General features: G+C 37.4%; 1 protein-coding gene across 5 annotated transcripts in view; it reads left to right on the top strand.

Annotated features, from left to right (window-relative positions):
- The window catches only part of ITPR1 (inositol 1,4,5-trisphosphate receptor type 1), a 259894-nt gene that overhangs the window by 97786 nt on the left and 141160 nt on the right, over positions 1 to 20948 (top strand). For 3 of the 5 annotated variants that reach the window (XM_060766304.2, XM_067463479.1, XM_067463480.1), the window contains exons 5-11: positions 5349 to 5435; positions 7362 to 7520; positions 11551 to 11649; positions 13193 to 13276; positions 13369 to 13515; positions 15170 to 15265; positions 15825 to 15869. In XM_060766304.2, coding sequence (XP_060622287.2) covers positions 5349 to 5435; positions 7362 to 7520; positions 11551 to 11649; positions 13193 to 13276; positions 13369 to 13515; positions 15170 to 15265; positions 15825 to 15869 — 717 coding nt within the window. The remainder of the gene's footprint in view (positions 1 to 5348; positions 5436 to 7361; positions 7521 to 11550; positions 11650 to 13192; positions 13277 to 13368; positions 13516 to 15169; positions 15266 to 15824; positions 15870 to 20948) is intronic. The other 2 variants (XM_067463478.1, XM_067463481.1) reach the window with 1 other exon arrangement.

Below are 20948 nucleotides of genomic sequence, written 5' to 3' on the forward strand. Positions count from 1 at the left end.
GGAAGAATTTGACAGTAGAATATGCTGCCTTGGAATCTCCTTCGGACTGCTTTGATTGGACATTCTTGCATGACAGGGGCTGGACTGGATGGCCCTTGTTTCTTCTAATTCTACGAGTCTGATCTTTGAAAGAGACTGATTTGTCAATGCTGACTGGTGACTCAGATGGTTACAGGCATTCAGTCAAGTTTTTGAAAAAAATTTAAAGTTCAAGAGACATAAACATGATGACAGAAAACAAAATGAAATATTAGTATAACTATATCAAGATTTTATAAGTATTTATAAATAATTACAGGGTAGATCCTTACATACCAGAGATGGGACAGGTTCTTGAATCTATACAACACTTTTTAAAACAGTATTTTAAAATGCCCCCTCTTCTGGTCATGCTTTCTGGGAAAAGTGATCTATCACCAGATGTTTTTGTTTTACTGTATTTTGGGGAGCTGGGGTCAATGTTAATTCTCAAATTTCTGAGAGAGGGCTGTCAGTTGCCAATCCCTGGTAAAGGTTTTTGCATCATTGAAAGGCAGTTTCCTGTTTTACTCCTTGTGTTTTATGTGGTTTTAGAACTGCTAAACTCCAATATTTAGTGACTTGAATTTTTGGCTTTCCTCTTTATTGATGGAATTCAAGAGTTTCTGGTGTAGATCAACCAATGCTAAGGGTCAGGTTATTTTAAGCTAATACCATTTAAGGGATTTTGGAATCTGGGACACTAGAGATTCAAAATTCAGGGTTTGCTTTGAAAAGCTGACATCTAGTGGCTATTACGTACTTTGCAATGCTTGCTATACTCTCCAGCATTCAAGAACCATATTATATATATATATATAGAGAGAGAGAGAGCAAATAGACGATCATGCCATTTCTGTTGGTTATTTTAAATGCTTCGAATTCAAAAATTTATTGGAAAGCTGACAAGCAATTCAGCTTAAGAATAACCAGAACAGATGAAGCAACATACCCATTTGGCAATGGAACAACTCAAGACTCCTACGGCAAGCCAACAAGCATCCCATGAGTAGCTTCCTTCTTATGTTCTTCACTCATAAACTTATTCACCATTAAATTATGTAATTCCCATTTCAAGGCATCCAGATTGGGCCATCTACTATATCTTGTGGACCAAATTTCTAAAGTTTCACATAAATTTCACACAATATAATGTGTGAAGAAGTATTTTTTATCAGATTGATTAAAAGTGGATGTTTCTGGGTTCTGACATTATGGGAGAAGAAGGGAAGCACGTTATTATCTGTTCTATCCATCTCATGCACAATATTATACATCCTAATCATGCCTCCACTTACAATATTTGTAAGACAACAAGTCTATATTTCTATTAACTGTGCAGACTAAGGAAGTGGTGAATGCAATAACAATTATTTGTCCTGTTCAGAAAAGACCAAAAGTCCAGCAATGCCCATCTGTAACATCTCTGTGTGTTTATGTGAGTGGAATGTTGTTTTGTTTTTCAGTCACAGATTGCACTTCTGTTCCTAGTTTATGATTATTTTGTATATACTAATTTAAGAGATTTATATACTGACTTATCTTTTTTTAAAATTAAAGGGAGCCAACAGCATTAAGTCAAAGTAATAAAACAAATGTAATCAACCAGAACACATAAAATACAGAACAGCTGATATGACTGCTGGATATCTTCCAGCTGTAAAAATGAAGCAACTGAGCAAATTAAAAGCTTATCGCCATAAGAACTGGAAAACCATTCATGGCTTTAAAGCAGAGATGTTCTTCAACAGAAGGAAGACCATCAAGAAGGGTAAAAGTTGAGATGGAGCTGTAGAGCCTTTGTGCCACTACTCAGGTCTCAGCTAAGAATTTATCTTGGCATCTACAAACTTGGAGGAGTGCCTATAATAAAATCTTAGTATGCGGTACCATTTGGGAAGGGTAGACCCTTCATACATCTTTATACCAGACCCTTGAAGTACTTTTAAGGTCAACTACTTAAAAATACAAGAACTCTTTTAATTCTGATATTAAATTCACTACAGGTTTCCCATATTTTATTACTTTAAGGTTTTTAAACAGCCTTCTCTGGTAATCCCAAAATAAGACCATTACAATTTGTGCCAACCTGGCCAGATCGACTTTTTCCAGGAGTAGGCATAGCTGGTCCACTAGTACTCTTGAAGAAGGGACCCTTGGTCACAACTGATACCTGATTATGTCAAGATCAAGGACACATTTAGAAGTCCTAACTGTGAACATGGGTGTTCATGGAAAGTGAAACCCACCTAACAAGTTGAATCCTGATCTTCAGATAATCTCCATTCTGTAGGATTATGTCATTTGGATTAAGTTTCATTTTGACCCGCATCTACTCCATGATCAACTGCTTCCCTTGGTTTTTAGTCTTTATAAAAGCAAGATGAAAAAGTAAGAATGGTCAATACCATTTTTTTCTTTTTCCCTTTTTTATTGAAATATATTTTACATCTGCTTAATATTGTCAGTTTTTTTTCATATCCTTCTTTCATGTACATAAGAGCTTTTGTTGTTTCCATATTATTTGGTTAATTGTGTGAAATGTAATGTAATAGATTAACATTTTAAACATGAAATTGCCATGTTGGAATCTTCTTTTCTTTCAGGAAACCTTTAAAGGGTTCCCAGTCTTTCTTGAATATTGCAGGGTCTTTTACCTAAAGAAATCTTATCAAAAGGTTCATATCTGCCATTTATTTAATGATGACTTCAAACTCCAGACCATGAGACAAATTCTTCCAGTTATTTTCTGAAGATAGTAACAGAATTCAGACACAGAATTAAGTCTTTTCTGAGGCCAATAGCTGAAGTCTTGGAGTCCCTGAGGACAAGCCATTGAATTTCTTAGTATCACCTCCTGAAAATGATGATGCTCATTGGATTCAAAACACTTTTTTAAGGCCCCATCTACACTGACTATTTAATTCAGTTTCTAACAGGTTTTGAAAAAAATGGTTTCACTATATATTGTATATGAGCCTTTTGGGGGGCTTTGGTGTAGTTTTAAGCTAGCTTTGAATTGTCTTAAATTATCAGTGTAGGTGGGGCACACAGGTATCTTCTGAATGGGTTTGATCAGGGGTGTGAAAAGCACAAAACACATATAGGCAACAGATCTTATACAACCCTCACCTGCTTCTTACACTGTTCTATCCTTGCTATATATTTTTTTGTAAACTTCATGTGAAATATTTCTGGAAAAATTGCCAATACCATCGTTAAAAATTAATCAAATCCCTGATAGTAATTCGTTTTCCCCAATAGCCCGAAGCCATCTAAAACTCTAAAAACAATAGGGTACAAACCAGAATGGTTGAATATCAAGATAATACAAATTGGAGAAACATGGGGTCAAATAAATCTGTCAGCTATAGGCAGTGAGCATATATTGTGATTTGCTTTCCTGAGTTACTCCTTGTTCTGGCAGTTATTATAGTCTTAATACCTAACAAGTTTGTAATTTGGAATATGAAGGATTGCGGAACCTTTTGCATCAGCTTAATCCATTTTAAAAAGTATTTTCCTTTCCAAAACTAAATTATAAATTGTGTTTAAAAGCAAAAGAAGTGCTCCCTTTGCAAGGACATTTTTTAAAAAGGAGGATAATGGAATACTGGCATTGGTTTTCCTAATAGTGTTGCCTTCCAACTTTTCCTCTACTTGCATATTTGTTTATTTGTGGATTTTTAAAAAGTCCTTCTAGCATATCCTGAAGTATCCGACAGTGTACAATAATTTTCAGCATGTTTTCATGGTAAGCTGGCCAGTATGTTTAGCAATCCCTTAGAAAGGAATGTTTGTCTTGGGATGCATTCTGCAAACAGGAGAAAAATGTATTTCTCCCAAAGTTACGGGCTACTTGTTCCTTTGTCATGTGCTTCTTAGGCCAAACTCTCCGTCTATGGGAATGATTCCTAAAATGGTTACAAAGACTCGGGACCAATGCACAAATCATCTATACATAGCTCTTGTATTCTCAAGGTTGTCTTTTAGACATTTGTGTAGCCTCTAGATTTAATAAGAGTCCCATTCTTGAGTTACAGAAGTTTTTGGATATTTTTAAAAAAACACAATCACAACTCACAATTGGTCCTTAACTGGTAGACTTTCTCTTTATTTAGACATGGGCTGGACATTGCTGCTTCGCTTATTAAACTTTGCATGAACAGAAACAAGAAGGGGAGTATGTTTTTCCCTGTCCACATACTTTACTACATGGCCAGAAAACTGCAGGGGAAGGCAAAAACAGACAAACGTCCACCAGTTCATTGTTATGTTTTGGAAAACTGAACTAGACAGCTGCAGGGGAAGGTAGAGATAGACCTGTCAAATGAGGCCAAATGTCCATCTGCTCATTGTTGGGTTTTGCCCATGGAACCAACCTCTAACAGAAATTTTCAACATGAGGCTAACTTTCACCACATATATTCTAACATACATTATACATGTTTCCGATCTTTGAATGGTTACGTGAAATTGGATAATACTGAACCCTATTGGAATAATGCACTTTCAGCCAAAGGATGCTATAGAAGTCTGCTGGAGGACCTAGAAAATACTCGGAGAGGAGATATGTTGGACATAGATAAATGAAATCGTAGATACGGGTGATGGAAGTATAGGGGTTATACTGCTTTTCTGTTTATTTATATTTTTCTTCCTGACTTTTCTTATTGCTTCCTTCTACTCTTCCTGTTATCGTTTTATATTTTCCTTCACATCATATTTGTTACTATAGGTGTAGCTATTTGCTGTCAAATGGCAACAGTCCACTCAGGTCTAGTCCAACCATACAAGGTCTTCCTAATTTCTTGCTGTCTTCCACTTTACTGGACATTATTTTCCTTTTTAGTGGTTCATGCCATCTTATATTATGTCCAAAGTACCGCAGCTCAGCCTACTCATTTTAGCTTCTATAAAGATTACAGTCTTGATTTATTATAGAACCTTTTAATTTATCTTTTTAGTGGCCCCTGGTATGCACTCTCTTCCAGCACCATATATCAAATGAGTGGCTTCTAGTGGAAGTAAATGCAATTGTTGTTGTTGTGTGCCTTCAGGTCTGACTGGCAAGTTGAAGGCAAACCTATTATGAGATTTTTTTTTTCAGAATGAATAAAAAATGGATCTTTGACTTCAGGTGTTCCCAATCATGTCATGAAACATATAATTAACTCGTGGAGTTTGTTGATATAAAATGTGATGAAGGTTACCAATTTAGAGTGCCTTAAACAGAAAATATTATTAAAAGTCTATAAGAAGCAATTACCCAGCAGTGAACATGTTTCCTGGTCTTCTCCTCTCTTACCCTGCCTCCTTTTCAATTTCAGCATGCTGCTGATTTGGAGAAGAAGCAAAATGAGACAGAAAATAAGAAGCTGCTTGGTACAGTTATCCAATACGGCAATGTTATACAGGTATGGGGTGGCTGAGTTGGAGAAATTACTGTGGTCCTAGTACCCATATGTGGTCATATGTTGCTGAGATGCGGCATCTAGAGCAGCCATAAAATTTGTATTTGGATATATATAGATACATATAGTTATATAGAAATATATCCTGCCCGAGATGCTGCTGCCTCCTGTGTCATGCATATTAGGGACAGTAATGCTAATGTAATTTTTTTTGCTACAGGTTATGGGTCTGGTTCCCACCCATAGTCATTCATTGAGTTTCATGGCTCATTTCCAAGGTCCAGTAGGCTCTTCATTTCAACAGATTCTCTATTCATGGAGTTAACCACCCACAGATTGAACATATGCCCCCTTCCCCACAAACTCTGATTTTGTCATCTAATATAAGGAACATCATTTCAATATGCCACTATATACAATTGGACTTCAGTATGCACAGATTTTGGTTTCCTCAGGGTATCCTGGAACCCAAACCTAATGAATATCAAAAACTCACAGTATCCTGACTTTCATTCTGAGCAATATTCCTTCAGCCATGGGAACTGTGGATAGGGTGGCTAACCCTATAAATTGAAACTATTTTGGGATATTATTCAGTGGGTCTTAGGAGGAAAATGATCATTATTTTTAACTGGGAGGTGAATAATGTCGGAAGTTTGAAAGCATTAAGAAACTGAACTATCAAGGTTTCTTAGGTAAAACCTAGAGATGACTTCTTTTAAAGTTGTATAGAAGAGGGAATTTCAGCACGGGTTGCTCATTATCTGGTTGCGTGAACCTACTGATGTTCCCCCTTCTATACAACATAGGAATATTCTTCAGTTTTCAATCAATTTGCATTAGGTTAGAGCAGGGGTTCTCAAACTGTACTCCAGGTAGCCCATGGGGTTTCATGGCGTCATGCTGCTTCCCACCTCTTCCTCTTTCCTGCTTCTGACAAATGCAAGGAAATTAAAGTTTTGAGCTGCTGAAAGCAGCAGCAGCAGTGGTTTTCCAGGACACATACCATTTCTTCCCCACCCCCCTTGCTGCCCAGACTCTTTACCTTGCCTCACAGATCCCCCCATCCCCCGGTTATCTTTGCTTCCAAAATACTATTTCCTACCCACCACTCAAAGTGTGCTTTGATTGTGTTTTTCCTGCATGGCAGAAGGGGGTTAGACTGGATGGCCTCTGGGATTTCTGCTATTATTATTATTATTATTATTATTATTATTATTATTATTATTATTCTGACACAAAAACACAGTATGACACAGTAAACAAGGTATATATTCTGGATTTTGTATCACAAGTTGAACACTTCTCAAGTGTTTAGGATTGTGTGATGTATTTTCAAATGATGCGCACAGATCCAAGTAAGGTGGCCTTTTTCAGTTGACAGATTATGATTTTGTCAATGTTTATTGTTTTCAAATGCCAGCTGAGATTTTTCGGATGATCACCACAGGGACCACCAATACTAGTTGTTGTTGTTGTTGTTGTTGTTGTTGTTGTTGTTACTATTCCAATGAACACTGGGTGGCCCTCTGTTGGGGGTGCCTTGATTGTGTTTTTCCTGCATGGCAGAAGAGGGTTGGGTTGGACTGCTGGTTAAAATTGTTCATCATTTTAAATATTGTATTGTTCTTTCTTTTTCTCTTTCTTTTCTTTCCTTTTTTTTTTTGCACTGTTTGAATTAGTTCACATAAAGACTCTCAACACACACACAAACATCTGCCACTTGTCCAACCCATGCATGATATATATACATTAAATATAATATAATATAATATAATATAATAACATTTATTGGTGTTCCATGAGAAACTTTGTCTTCAGAAAGGGCTCCACGATTGAAAAGGTTTGAGAATCCCTGAGTTACAGAACGTTCTAAAACATTGTCTCCTCTGACCAACTATTTTTGTTCTTTTTAATTTTCCCTTTTAGCTCTTGCACTTAAAAAGCAACAAGTACTTGACGGTAAATAAAAGACTCCCAGCGCTGCTAGAAAAGAATGCGATGAGGGTGACTCTGGATGAAGCTGGCAATGAAGGTTCCTGGTTTTATATCCAACCATTCTACAAATTGCGTTCCATAGGAGATAGTGTGAGTTTACAGGGTTGTCAGTCACAGATAATGGTGTGTGAGGTTGAAAAGTTTTACATCTGTAGTTTACATGTTCATGATTAATGAAATGCAGAAAGGTTTATGTGGTGATACTGGTGTGTTTCCCCTCCCTCTCCCTGGGTTTGAAGAAACTAGGAGATGAATTACTATGGAAACAAATGTTTTGGAAACAAGGGACATTTTTAAACATTGGAACAGTAGCCACTTAAACCTCACCAACTTTCAAATGGTTGTTAAGTTAAGGACATATCAATCCACTAAGACTCTGGGAGGTTTGTAGCCTTATATCAGTAACTATTTTATTCTGTTCTTATAAACTAAATGGGAAATTAATGAAAATATAAATTTACATTTATGGCAGTGTAAGCATTTTTGGATCAGCACTCCTGAAAAATTACAACACTTTTTTAACATTAATTTTTATACAAATGTACAGAAATACAACAATACGAACATACTGGAACAAATACAGAAAAAAGTTACAGAAGGCAAGAATATCTTCCCATAAAAACAAAAACAAAAACAGTTTTTCTTGATATGTAGACTTAGACCACAACAACTAGGATTATATCTAAAAGAATAATCCTAACCTATACAAACCAAACTATTAAAAATACACTAGTGTATAACAACAAGAACTAGTCTACAAGCTAGTTGCCTGTTGATTGTTACTTCTTATTTTCTGCCATCTTAAAATATCATCGTGATCCACCCTTCTACTTTTAATAACTAAACTTAACAGCAGATTAATGTTCAAGATACTCTACCAGAGCATTCTTGTATTTATTTGTTAATTTATTAATTTGTTAAATAAGTTGGTAACACTTACTTTCTTGCTTTATTTAAAATAATAAAAACAATAACGGCAACCCATCTCTCACTATGGATCAAGGCAGGGGACAACAGATTAAAATGCAGCAACAAATAGTTATGTAACGCGGTTAAAAATAGAAACACCAATTAAAAATATGTAATCACTTAAAAGAGCATAACATCAGTTTAAAAGCATACATATTAAAAACAATTATTTCTTAATTTGCAATTTAAAAACCATCTGAATAATCCTGCCATTAGAGATTGGTCTTTAATGCTGTTTTAATGCAGACAGTGTATACAGCTGTTGAGTTTCTTGCAGCAGGTCATTCTTCAATTTTGGGCCAGCTAATTAAAAAGTACCTTAATAAACAGTTGCCAGCCTGATGAAGTGAGCATACACGGTAAACTACATAGGAGAGAGCAATCCCATAGGGTTTTAAAGATAACCAATACTTTGTACCTTGCCTGGAAATTAACCGGCAGCCAATTGAGTGATTTTAATATAGGTGTAGTATGATCACTCCTTAGGCCTATTCTACACTGCCCTATATCCCAGGATCTGGTCCTAGTTTATCTACTTATCCCAGATAATCTGGCAGTATAGATTCATATAATCCAGTTCAAAGTAGATAATCTGGGATCAGATCCTGGGATATAGGACAGTGTAGAAGGGATCCTAGATGCACCTGTAACCAATCTGGCTGCCATGCTTTTCACTAACTGAAGTTTCTGAACTTGGTCCAGAGGTATTCCAATGTACAGTGCATTGCAAGAAATTCAAGCCTTGAGGCAGCTGTTGCATGCACTGCAATCTCTAGGCCTTCCTAGTTGCCAACCTAAAGCAGAGGTTTCCAAGTCCTTCACAAAACAAGACAGTATCTTGTTTTATTTCAGAACTTTAGAGAAATAAATATTGAATGTTTTAAGTACTGGAAAACACTGCCCACCTCACCCCACCTCCCACCCCCTGGCACTGAAAGGATAATAATGCCAGTACCTAGGAGGGAAGTTCACAGGCACATTTTTTTACTTAGGAGAAACATCTCTCTTTGGTTACTATCTGCTTTATTTTTGGATAGTGGAGGAACTGAGAGGCAAACCCTCTAATTATGACCCCACTACACAAGCAGATTGATGGGAGAGAATTCAAACGCATCTGCAGTTTAGATTTAAGGCAGTTTGACTTGACTTTAGATGCATGGCTTAATGCTATGGAATCATGGAAGCTGTAGTTAATGAGGTGCTAGTTCTCTTTGGCACCTCATAAAACCACATTCCCATAATTCTTCTATAGCATTAAACCATGAGATTTAAAGTAATGTCAAACTCCCTTAATTCTACAGTGCAGATATAGTTAAAGTGCTGCCAAATTGCATTAATTCTACAGTATATATGCACCCTTTGTTTCTTTGGGAATTTTGTTTCTTTTCCAAAGGTGAGACATTTATTTATTTATTGTTTATTTATTTATTTATGTATTACATTTATATACCACCCCTCTCAGCCCAGAGGTGACTCAAGAGTGGTTCTGGCATCTGGAGGAAATGGTTCTTCATAACTCACTACTAGCCAGTCCAGTTGACTGGTAGAGACCAGGAGTCCAGAAACATCTGGAGGGCAATAGGTTTCTCAGCCGTAGTTTAAGTTGTAAAACAAACTTAATACCGGCACTTCAAATTATATTTGGATATGGACTGAAATTCTTTCAATACTTGGCAGATATATTCTCAACAGCCAGTCCTATTTAGTTGCCTGGAGGTTGGATTCTGTAGCCCATTGTAAAATAATTAAACGCCACAGCTTGGGCAGGGTGGTCAAACAATCTCACCGCTGCCACCACTGTAAAATAATTAGCAACTGACCATAGGTTAAATATATCAATGACCGATGTTATTGGTAGATATGGCTGCCACCACCTCAGCTTTATTGGTCTGAGGAACCAAAGGTGTGAATGTGTGGTAGGTAAAGTGTGTTTGCCCTTGGTTCTTCTGTAACTGCTTTACTGGATGACTGGACTCTAAAAAGGTTAGACAGACTGAGGCTGAAACCAGTTAAAGGTGAACTAGAAAATGTTTAATGAACTTTAAACAGATGTCGACTCATAGAATGAGTGGTACAGAAGCGTAATTTAGTTAATAAGACTTAGTTATTCAGACAAGTAGTTCCACTGACATTAAAGCTTTTAAAACTGTGTGTTTCCTTAAACACACTGCTCTATTCTTAGAAACAGTATCACTTAGAGAACAGACCCCTATCTGTCTCACACACAGGGCAAAAAGCTCTCTTATACTTTCCCTAAGTATAAGAAGACAAGTCTCTCTGTTACTGATTCTCTCAATACAGTAACCCTAGCCCTTGTCTGTAACTCATTCCCTATCCTTAAGGCTCACTTTAAAGCTTTCTTTCCCTGTCAGACTCCTATTATAGCTTCCTCTCTTAAAATCCCATCCTTCTGTGTCTGATGTCAAGACACTTCCCTCCCTGTCAAAAGCTGACAGCCTCCTTCCCTCTCTCAACCGACTCCTCCCCTAATTGCTCTGACCAATCAGGAGTCGGCTTGACTCCTCCTCCTGCTTCTGCCTGTCTTTCAAGATGACAGCCACTGACTTTCAGGCTTCGGCCTGGACGCCTTAAAGGTAGATTTCACTACACCCATATACTCACATAGGGGTTCAATGTTTGTATTATTTTAGCTAAAATACTTTGAACAGTTATCTCTGGGAGAGTTTCTTGATATAATATGTAATAATATTTCTTCTGCCTAAGAAGACCTGTCTCCCCCCAAATAGCTTCCAATCTATTTGGTTTTTTAACCCTCTTGGAAACAGATATAATTTTGAACATTTATTTCCAATAAATGTTGTTTCAGTGCTGGTGCAAAAATATTGCTCAGGTTTGTGGAGTGTAAAATACATAAAACACACATTTTACAAATGGTGGTTTTTTAAACTATAAACTTGGATCATGATTGATAAGGCCACAGTTGGATGCAATATTATTTTTTTCTAGTTTCTTGTTATCAAATTTTTCCCATCTTGTATGTGTGGTATGCTCTACTGATCAAATCCCTGCATTATAATGGATTGAAAAAAACAACTTCACATAACACCTATAAATTCTAAGTATTTCTCCTTCAGTAGTTTTGTGTCTTGAAGTCCAAACAACATTTCTGAAACACTTCTTTTTTCTCCAGGTGGTTATAGGGGACAAAGTGGTCTTGAATCCTGTTAATGCTGGACAGCCTTTACATGCCAGTAGTCATCAACTAGTTGATAATCCTGGGTGCAATGAGGTAAGAGAGAAGATGTGAGCCAATAAAAACTGCCTGTAAGCTGATTTTACATGTGAGCTGAAAGGGATTGTTGAACGCTAAGAAGTCAAAGTAATGCTTAATCACTCTTATTCTCTTGGATGATATGCACCATCAACATTACTTTCTTCACATAGCATTCTTAGATGACTGGATACAGGATTGCAGCCTTATTCTGAGATAAATGTGTTCAGGGTTGTGGTTGATCAGGGTCTCATGAACTAATTCCATTTGTTGTTGGGTGCCTTCAAGACATTTCTGACCTATGGAAACCCTATTGCAGGGTCTACTTGGCAAAATTTGTTCAGAAGATGTTTGCCATTGCCGTCTTCTGAGGCTAAGAGAGTATGACATTTCAAGATAACCCAATGGGTTTCATGACTAGTGGGAGTTTGAACCTTAGTCTCCAGAGGGTTATTGTCAAACACACTACACTGTGCTGGCCATACTTGAGTCTTAAATTGTAAAGCCTCTTAATCATGGTTATGTGCATAGCTTGATAAAGTTCATTTGATTTTTTAATTGCATCTCTGAAAATCTGGCAACCACCATGACTACTGACTAAGTGGTTAAAGTTGTAGTGCAAAATGGTAAATATACAACCTCTGATTTAGGGTGCATCTGCACAGTAGAGTTCATGCAGTTTGGCACTACTTTAACTGCCTTGGCTCAATGCTATGGAATCATGGAAATTTGTAGTTTGGTGAGGCACCAGCAATCCTTGGTAGAGAAGGCTAAAGACCTTATAAATCTGACACTCCCTTGATTTCATACTATTGCACCATGGGAATTAAAGGGACATCAAACTGTATTGATTATACAGTGTAGATCCACCCTAAGTGTTAAGAATGAGATACAGTACTGTTTGGTCTGTCACCAATAATTCTGTACTTCTGCCAACATTATCCATTGTTACCAGTAATAAACTCTTGTTGAAAGAATAATTCACATTAGCTTAAACCAATGGTTCGCAACTTTTTTTTTTGACCAAGGACCACTTGACCAAGCACCGCTTTGACCCAAGGACCACTCTCCAACATTAGTACCAAAATGGTTACAAATCGGTTTTTGGTCAGCTTTGGATTTGTTTTGGTTATTTGGGGTGCTGATTCAGAAAATTGCATTGGATAGACCTCATTGGCTCTAGTTTCTGATACAGAACATATGCCTTCTAGTAGTCACCATCTACGTGCCCAAGAAAACCATATTTAATAAGACTCTGCACTATAAGAAGGCTTCGTGAGGCCAGTAGCTCTCATTGCAACGGTGTAGCAATGGTGAGGCCGTGGACCATACTTTAGCTCTTGTGGACCACTGGTAGTCCAAGGACCACAGGTTGGAAATAACTGGCTTAAAGAATTGCTAAGAATTCCACATATTTCATACATACCCGTTCCGTCCTGTTGAAATCTAGATCAGCCATGAGGCTTAATTTTTTTTTAAATGGAAGCAACAACAATTGAACAACCCAACAGATTGAACTTTGTGATAACTGATCAATGTATCTTTCTGCTTTTTGTTCTAGGTGAACTCAGTGAACTGCAATACAAGCTGGAAAATAGTCCTTTTCATGAAATGGAGTGATAATAAGGATGATATCCTAAAAGGGGTAAATTATGGGGAAGTTATTACCTTGTTACCAGGTTTTTAATAACTCTTTGAGGAACTTTCTAGTAATTGGTTCTCTTTTTGCCTTTTCAGGGTGATGTGGTAAGGTTGTTCCATGCAGAGCAGGAAAAGTTTTTAACTTGTGATGAGTACAGAAAGAAGCAGCATGTCTTTCTGAGAACCACTGGGAGACAGTCAGCTACTTCTGCAACAAGCTCAAAAGCCCTGTGGGAAGTTGAGGTAAAAATGGGGATACATTTTGTTCAAATAAGTTTCAAAACACTACTGCTTTTGATTTGTTCTTTTCTTGTGCTTCAAAAGGTCCTTCTTCCCAACAAGACCTGTTTGCACTCCAAAATCTGTTCTTGCTTCCATTCTCTTTGATTTTTTTATCAACTTAGAGCCAGTGATGTTTTCTAACAAGAGGCAAGGTGTTACAAAGCAGAGGTTGTGAAAAAGGATCGAATTTGAGAAATCTAACAAGAACGGTAGACCAAGAAATCAACCATTAATGAGGCAGGCTTGATTTGAATAGACAGGTACATTCTGTATCTTAAATACAGTGGCCTACAATTTTAATAACACTATGTAACAAAATTTGAAATATTTTCTGTTCCTGGTTTAAAAGTATTATTTCCTGATTGATTGTGTGGTACTTACTTAGAAAGTAGTTGTTCTACTCCAGAAAGTTTGTTTTTGTGGCTGCCATAAACTATGCGGAATTGGTTGACTCTATGAGATATTCATTGAAAAACTATAGCAAAACATGCTGCAGGATATCCCGCAGAAACAAAGTTGTTGCAGTTTAATAAAGTTTCCCCATGTTTTGATGATAGAACCAATTAGGAAATAACATTTATAACCCACTAACATAAATTTTGTTACATAGTGTAATATAAGGCCTGGCTTTAGCACAGCTGGTTAATCACTAGCAGTAATATTTCTTTCCCAACCGAAAGGTTGGGAGTTCGAGTCTGGGTCAGGATGAGCAACTAATCTTCAGTCTAGCATACTGTCCACCTAAGCAGTTCGAAAACAGCTGTATCTGTGAGTAGAGAAATTAGGCACCGCTAAAGCGGGGAGGTATTTTACAGCACCATAAAAAGCTAGTGATCAGGAAAGTCTGTGAAAAAAAAGGCTTGTCGTCATAGGGATGGAGCAACAGCTCCCCCCTGTGGCTGGAATCGAACATAACCTTCAGGACGCTGAAGTTGGAAAAATTCTGAAATACATACCTCTATCTATCTATCTGTCTGTCTTGTATGTCTAACAGCATTGAAAGTTTGCTGTGTATGTGTTCTGTGATCCACCCTGAGAAGGGAGGATATAAATGCTGCAAATAAATAAATAGTTTAGGGTCCAAATGCAACTCTTCTTCCCATCTAGAGTATACCTCATTTGAATCAGCAGAAATTGAAGGATGCAGCAAATCTGTTATAATTTGATCCAACAATTACATATAAACCTGGTCTATAGACGGACAACTATGGATTATTTGGGAGAATGACATGAAATGGCGAATTGTTTCAATGTATTTATAACTGTTTTTAAAGTAGGTTAAATGTATTTATGTTGTGTATTTTTTGGCACCGAATGGTGCGTGCTTGTACCCGTCCTGAGTCCCTCTTTGGAGGCGAGAAGGACGGGATAGAAATGCTCCAAATAAATAAATAAATAAATAGGCAACAAGCATGTTAAAATCTCGCTTCTATGGTTGTGTAGCTGTCTTACTCCATGTTTTGCTAAACATCCTTGCTTATCATTCCTGATTCTTTCTTTTAATTATTTGTTTCACCTCCTTTTTAATTGCTTGAACTCTTAAAATTAAATGAGAGGCAAGATCCAGGAGAGTGAATCCCGACAAATCTTAGCATCTCTTATCATTGCTTTACAGGTGGTACAACATGACCCTTGTCGAGGTGGTGCAGGATATTGGAATAGCCTTTTCCGGTTCAAACATCTTGCTACTGGACATTACTTAGCAGCAGAGGTATGTGCCAGAAGGAGACCTTTTCTAATCATTGCCTACACTCTTTCTAGTTTTGGATACACTGTTCTGGTACAGATACTGGATAACAAAACTGGAAAACATGAGAGCAGAAGGCTGTTGTGTTGATCTATAGGGCCAGGTATTAACAGCACTGGACATTTATTTGAAAACAAAACTAGGAAAAAGCATTGAACTCTGTAAAATTGACTCCTGCTTCTGTAGATATACCTGTAGATATACCTCCTGTTAACAAATTCGAATGCGATTTTAGTGCCCTGAAAAATGTTCTCCTCCACTCCAATATTTTGAACTGGTTGATAGAATCACACAACTGAATCAACTGCTAATATTGACCATTTTTTTGAAAGAGCTAGATTAGCATCATTAATTGATTTAGTTTGTGTTTCTGACTTCAGTGGTGTTTGTTTTGTTTGTGTAAGTGGATTGTCTATGTGGTATTGTACTGTGGAATAAAATTCATTGTGCACTGTATTATAGATTTTAAGATGGGGAAAGGTTAGGGTTTTGTTTTGACCTGCTTGTGATTCTCTTCCATCAGGTAAATCCTGACTATGTGGAAGATTACCAGGAATGTCAGTCCTCAGTAAGTATAGGCAAGTGTATCTGCTTGCCTCTAATCAAGAGGTATTGCCAAGTGCTCAAATTATTGGGAAGAAAGATAGAGGAGCTCATAAAGAAATGTGCCTACTCCATCCCTATCTCTACCCTAAACATGGCCCTGAAGTTTCTAAGAGTAGTCCATATGGGGCCAGGACAAAATGTAAGGGGACTACATCCCTCGCTATGTCCCCATCCCTATGATTTGAGCACTGGTGTTGGCGCTCGCCATGGCATGATCTTGATTGCCAAGCATGTGGACAAATCAAGACTTAGTTACTGATTGAAAGGCATTGAAATTGCTGAAAAATTTAATGTTATGTTTCCTAGTGCTTGCAATTACCGAATATGGTAAACTGTGCAGCAGTAAAATTTTGAGATCTAGCAAAACAAGGTCCAAATCCTTATGCTGACAACAGATCACTTCATTGTCTCACTATGATGCAAAAACTCTTCTAACCTTTGACTAGAAAAAAGTGTTTCTTTAGATGTCATTTTCCTAGGAAACACACACATATAGAAGGGGAGGAGCTGAGATTCACCCTTGCATACAAATCACACACTCACATTTCAGAAACAATGAAAAAGCATCACTTCATATTATTTCTTGTAATCTTTTGTGTTTACCAGTTAGTGCTCTGGCCAGGATTGTGTCCTCCGGACAGTAGTAATATGTTTGTCTTTTTGCGTATTGTCAGGTCTAGTGGAGTTGTGCAGATCAGAATGTGAATGTGCAAGTTACCTGTGCTTCTTAAGTGAGCATACGATTCAGGAAATGTATCCTGTGAAAAAAGTAGAGGTGGGGCAACAAATCTTTGCTCCTGATTTCAGTACGATGGTTTACACAGAGGACATTTATTATTGTTGTTGTTGTTGTTGTTATTGTTGTTGTTTTACTGACACAAAAACAGTATGTCACAGCAAATGAGATGTATATGCTGGATTTTGTATCACAAAATCACAAGTCGAACACTTCCCAAGCGTCTAGGACTGTATGATATTATTATTATTATTATTATTATTATTATTATTATTATTATTATATTTATACCCACTTTATCTTTCCCAAAGGAGACTTAAAGCAGCTTAACATAAAAGCATTAGCATACAATTTAAAATATACAAATATGAAAACAGGATTGAATAGAAACAGTATTAAAAAATTATCAGTTAAAAACCATCTACATAGAACTCTTACCAAAAAAGTCACCCGAATCAGTATTATGTCAGTTGAACTTCAGACGGATTGCATCCAGGATTACACGGGACACGTCCATCTTAAAAAGTGGCCTTGACCCACACTATCCAAAGTTGTGGGTGGATTCAGATTTTGCCCTCGGAACTGGCCCCATGAAAACAGTGGAGCCATTTCAGAGGTGGAACTGGATGCAACTGTTTGTGTCTCCCATGGGAGGGCACTTACTGTTACTTCCCATTCTCCATGTCGTGGCATTCCCCATGGCATGGGTCTTGCTGGTCAGTTGTCATTGCCATCATCTGAGGGAACAAGGCAATTGAGGAAGGGAGTGGGGAGAGGAGGGCAATTCCTCCTCTTACCCCACTTCTTTCCTCTTATCTAAAACCAGCAGGAGGGTGTTTCTCTCTACTCTCTTTACCCTCAGACTAGGGTTTATGGTTAATGCAAATTAGAGTCAATTTAAACAAGCCAGTTCTATTATTCATATTCTACAGTTGGCTTGTTTTGAAACCAGTAAACTCATATTTCAAATGTAATGAACTGCACAAGTAAAGGAGGGGAGAGAGTGTGAGATGGGGGCTCACTTGGCTTATTCAAGTGTGCGTACAGCATATTAAATTGTATTTTGATGTACCATTGGAAAATAGCCAATGTGTCAAAAATTAGATAATGTGATATCTTTTTTTTTTTGGCACTTGAAGTACATAGCATGCTTTTTGTTGGCATATTTTTTGACAAAGACTGCCAGTATAATCAGAGTTAGAATGTTCAGAGCTTGGTGACTGCACATTCAATCTCAAACCTGAGAATTTTAGTGGGAGTGAGAGAAATATTTAAAGTGAAAGAAGGGTTTATGTTAAATCTAAACTTGGGATCTGTGACAAATTTGGTTCATATTTTAATGCAAACCTCCCAAAACAGCATCCCCAAAATGAACCAGAATGGAATCTGCTTTTATTGAAGTTTTCCGTTGCCAGTTCTTTTGTCCTTCAGATTTTGTTCTTCAAAACAGTGAACAGGTGGATAGTTGAGGCATCAACCCCAAGCCACAAGAGGATGGAGGGGGCTTAAATTTCCTTCAGTTGGTCCTTTTACAAATATGTTGAATAGAGGGATCCACCACATCCTTCTCCTCCTCTCCTTCTTTCCTTCTCCCTCTACCTCCTCTCAACCAGCGTCTTTTCGTGTGCTTTAAAACAGCGATAAAAATGTATAACCATAAACATATTGTGTGGAAAGCATAATTATGTATTCCACAGATGTTGCTATTATACATATTCTCTGTGATTTTATCATAGAGTTTCTGCTATACCCTGCCCTTGAGCCAAATCTAGAACCAAGTCCATTTCCTTCATGTTTGGTGTTTTCAGGAATCCTTCCATCAGCATGATTAATGTACTCTTAAGAAGTCTGTTTAATATCATTCAGTGATACATTTCTGTACATTTTTTTCCAAATATACATACTTTTTATATAGTTTTCCAAATGTGTGCATTGAACAAAGTGTTTTTGGTTTGAAGGGTTTTTGTTGCATCATTTCAACAAAATGATGCAACATGGTGGTTTATTTATTTATCTATCGTGTCAGGCAACCAGACAATTGTATTACATTTCTAACAGAACAAAACAAACAAACAAACAAACAGACAAAACACAAAATCTGCAAGCTTGGTAGTTGATTAAATGTCCTTTGACCAGTATCTGGCCACTTGGAGTGCCTCTGGTGTTGGCACAAGAAGATCCTCCATCATGCATGTGGCAGGGCTCAGGTTGCATTGCAGCAGGTGGTCTGTAGTTTGCTCTTCTCCACACTCGTGTGTCGTGGTGGTGGTGGTGAGGCTCCTTCTTTGGAGGCTTTTAAACAGAGGCTGGATGGCCATCTGTCAGGGGTGCTTTGAATGTGATTTTCCTGCTTCATGGCAGGGGGTTGGACTGGATAAGCCCACAAGGTCTCTTCCAACTCTTAAGATTCTATGATTCTATGATCCTGCTCATTGAAATATTTACTGCACAAATTCCTTGCATATCTCTAGTTCAGAAAAGAAAATGCCAACCTTTCTATAATTACCTGGATCTGCTTTAGTTCAAGTCAGAATACTAGTCCGTGCATCCCAGGAATGTTAAGCCTTTATTCAGTGTCATGCTGTGATACCTCAAGCAAAAGATTTGCTTAGCTGCTCTGTTTTGGGACGATCTTAGATGTTTTTAGAGTGGCTACTAATTATTGAGGATTTTCCTCAATATTATTCTATGAAGGGAAGAAAATAAACTAAAAATATTAAGATACATGGAACTTGTGACTTTCCATTGTGGAATTTTAGCATTATTTCTGGAAGTGAAACAATTAAAATGGAGTAAGATGTTCCTCTGACACCATCTTGGTGCGATGTATTTCACGAAGAGTGCAGAGCTGTCTAGCAAAAAGTGAGCTGGATCATGTAAGTTCAGGAGGAATATTTGAAAGCTATAAATTTTACTGACCTCTCCTTTAACCCTATGAAAAGCTGGTTTGGAGAATGAGATAAATCATTGAAAGTGTTGTTAGGAAATACCTGTAGAAGGTGGAGGTATAAAGAGAAATGAGGATTGCTACCTTCTTTCTCCAGTGGAGTACTAGATGAATGAGATTCTGTTCATAGGAAGTGTGGATTTTGATTTTTGGTAAACTGTTATAGAATAGTGTTGCAATAACAATGGAGTTAGTTGTGTTGCTCTTCAAAGGTTTTAGCGGGTTCCTGTGATAGTCACATGAGCACACTCTTACAGCAATGTTTTCTTAAGAAAAAGAGGTCTGTTATGATAGTTTCCCTGATGCAAATGATTTCACTTTGGTCATTCAAAAAAGTAACTATTCTGGCAGCCTGGAAGTGAAGCCATGTAAAGTATTGGGCAGTAAATCAGTAAATACACATTTATTGCTCAAAAGCTCAAAATTGTGTTATTTGCAGTTATGTTATATTTATCTTTTGCTGTTCACCACTAGGTGGCGAAAATAAATCATTAGAAGGCTAAAAGTTAGCGAAGTTAATCTTCCTTGAGCATACAAATCGATCTATTATTCTAACAAGTCATGGTGGGCATATGCCTAATCAACTTAGATAGATAGATAGATAGATAGATAGATAGATAGATAGATAGATAGATAGACAGATAGATAGATCTCAACAGAGACTAAAACAAAAAGTCAGTTAGCCAGTCCCTTGCATAAAAGGCACAATTCTGGTTCCTATCCTAGAGATAAAGTTGTGGATTTCTGCCAAATACAGGCATGTCTTCTTTCTAACTGTTATCATTAATTGCCATATCTGGTAGAACAATCTACAAAAATATATGAGCAAAATAAATGTAAATGTTGGGTTGTTGTAGGTTTTTCGGGCTGTATGGCTATACTCTAGAAGCATTCTCTCCTGATGTTTCACCTGCATCTGTGGCAAGCATCCTCAGAGGTTGTGAGGTTTGTTGGAAACTACGAAAATTGGGTTTATATGTCTGTGGAAAGTCCAGGGTGAGAGAAAGAGCACTTGCCTGTTGGAGCTAGGTGTGAATGTTTCAGTTGGCCACCTTGATTAGCATTTGATGGCCTGACAGTTTTAGGTGTGTCTTGTTACTGCCAGGGAAAATCCTTTGTTGAGAGGTGATTAGGTGTTCCTGATTGTTTCTTGTCTGAAGTTTTGTTTTTTTATTTACTGGTAGCCAGATTTTGTTCATTTTCATGGTTTCTTCCTTTTTGTTGAAATTGTCCACATGCTTGCGTATTTCAGTGGCTTCTCTGTGTAGTCTGATACGGTGGTTGTGAGAGTGGTCAAGCATTTCTGTGTTCTGAAATAATAAACTGCGTAGAAGTTGGTTCATCAAGTGCTCCGCTAT

This window comes from Anolis sagrei, chromosome 2 (genome assembly GCF_037176765.1).
Source record: "Anolis sagrei isolate rAnoSag1 chromosome 2, rAnoSag1.mat, whole genome shotgun sequence".
In the NCBI taxonomy this organism is placed as follows: Eukaryota; Metazoa; Chordata; class Lepidosauria; order Squamata; family Dactyloidae; genus Anolis; species Anolis sagrei.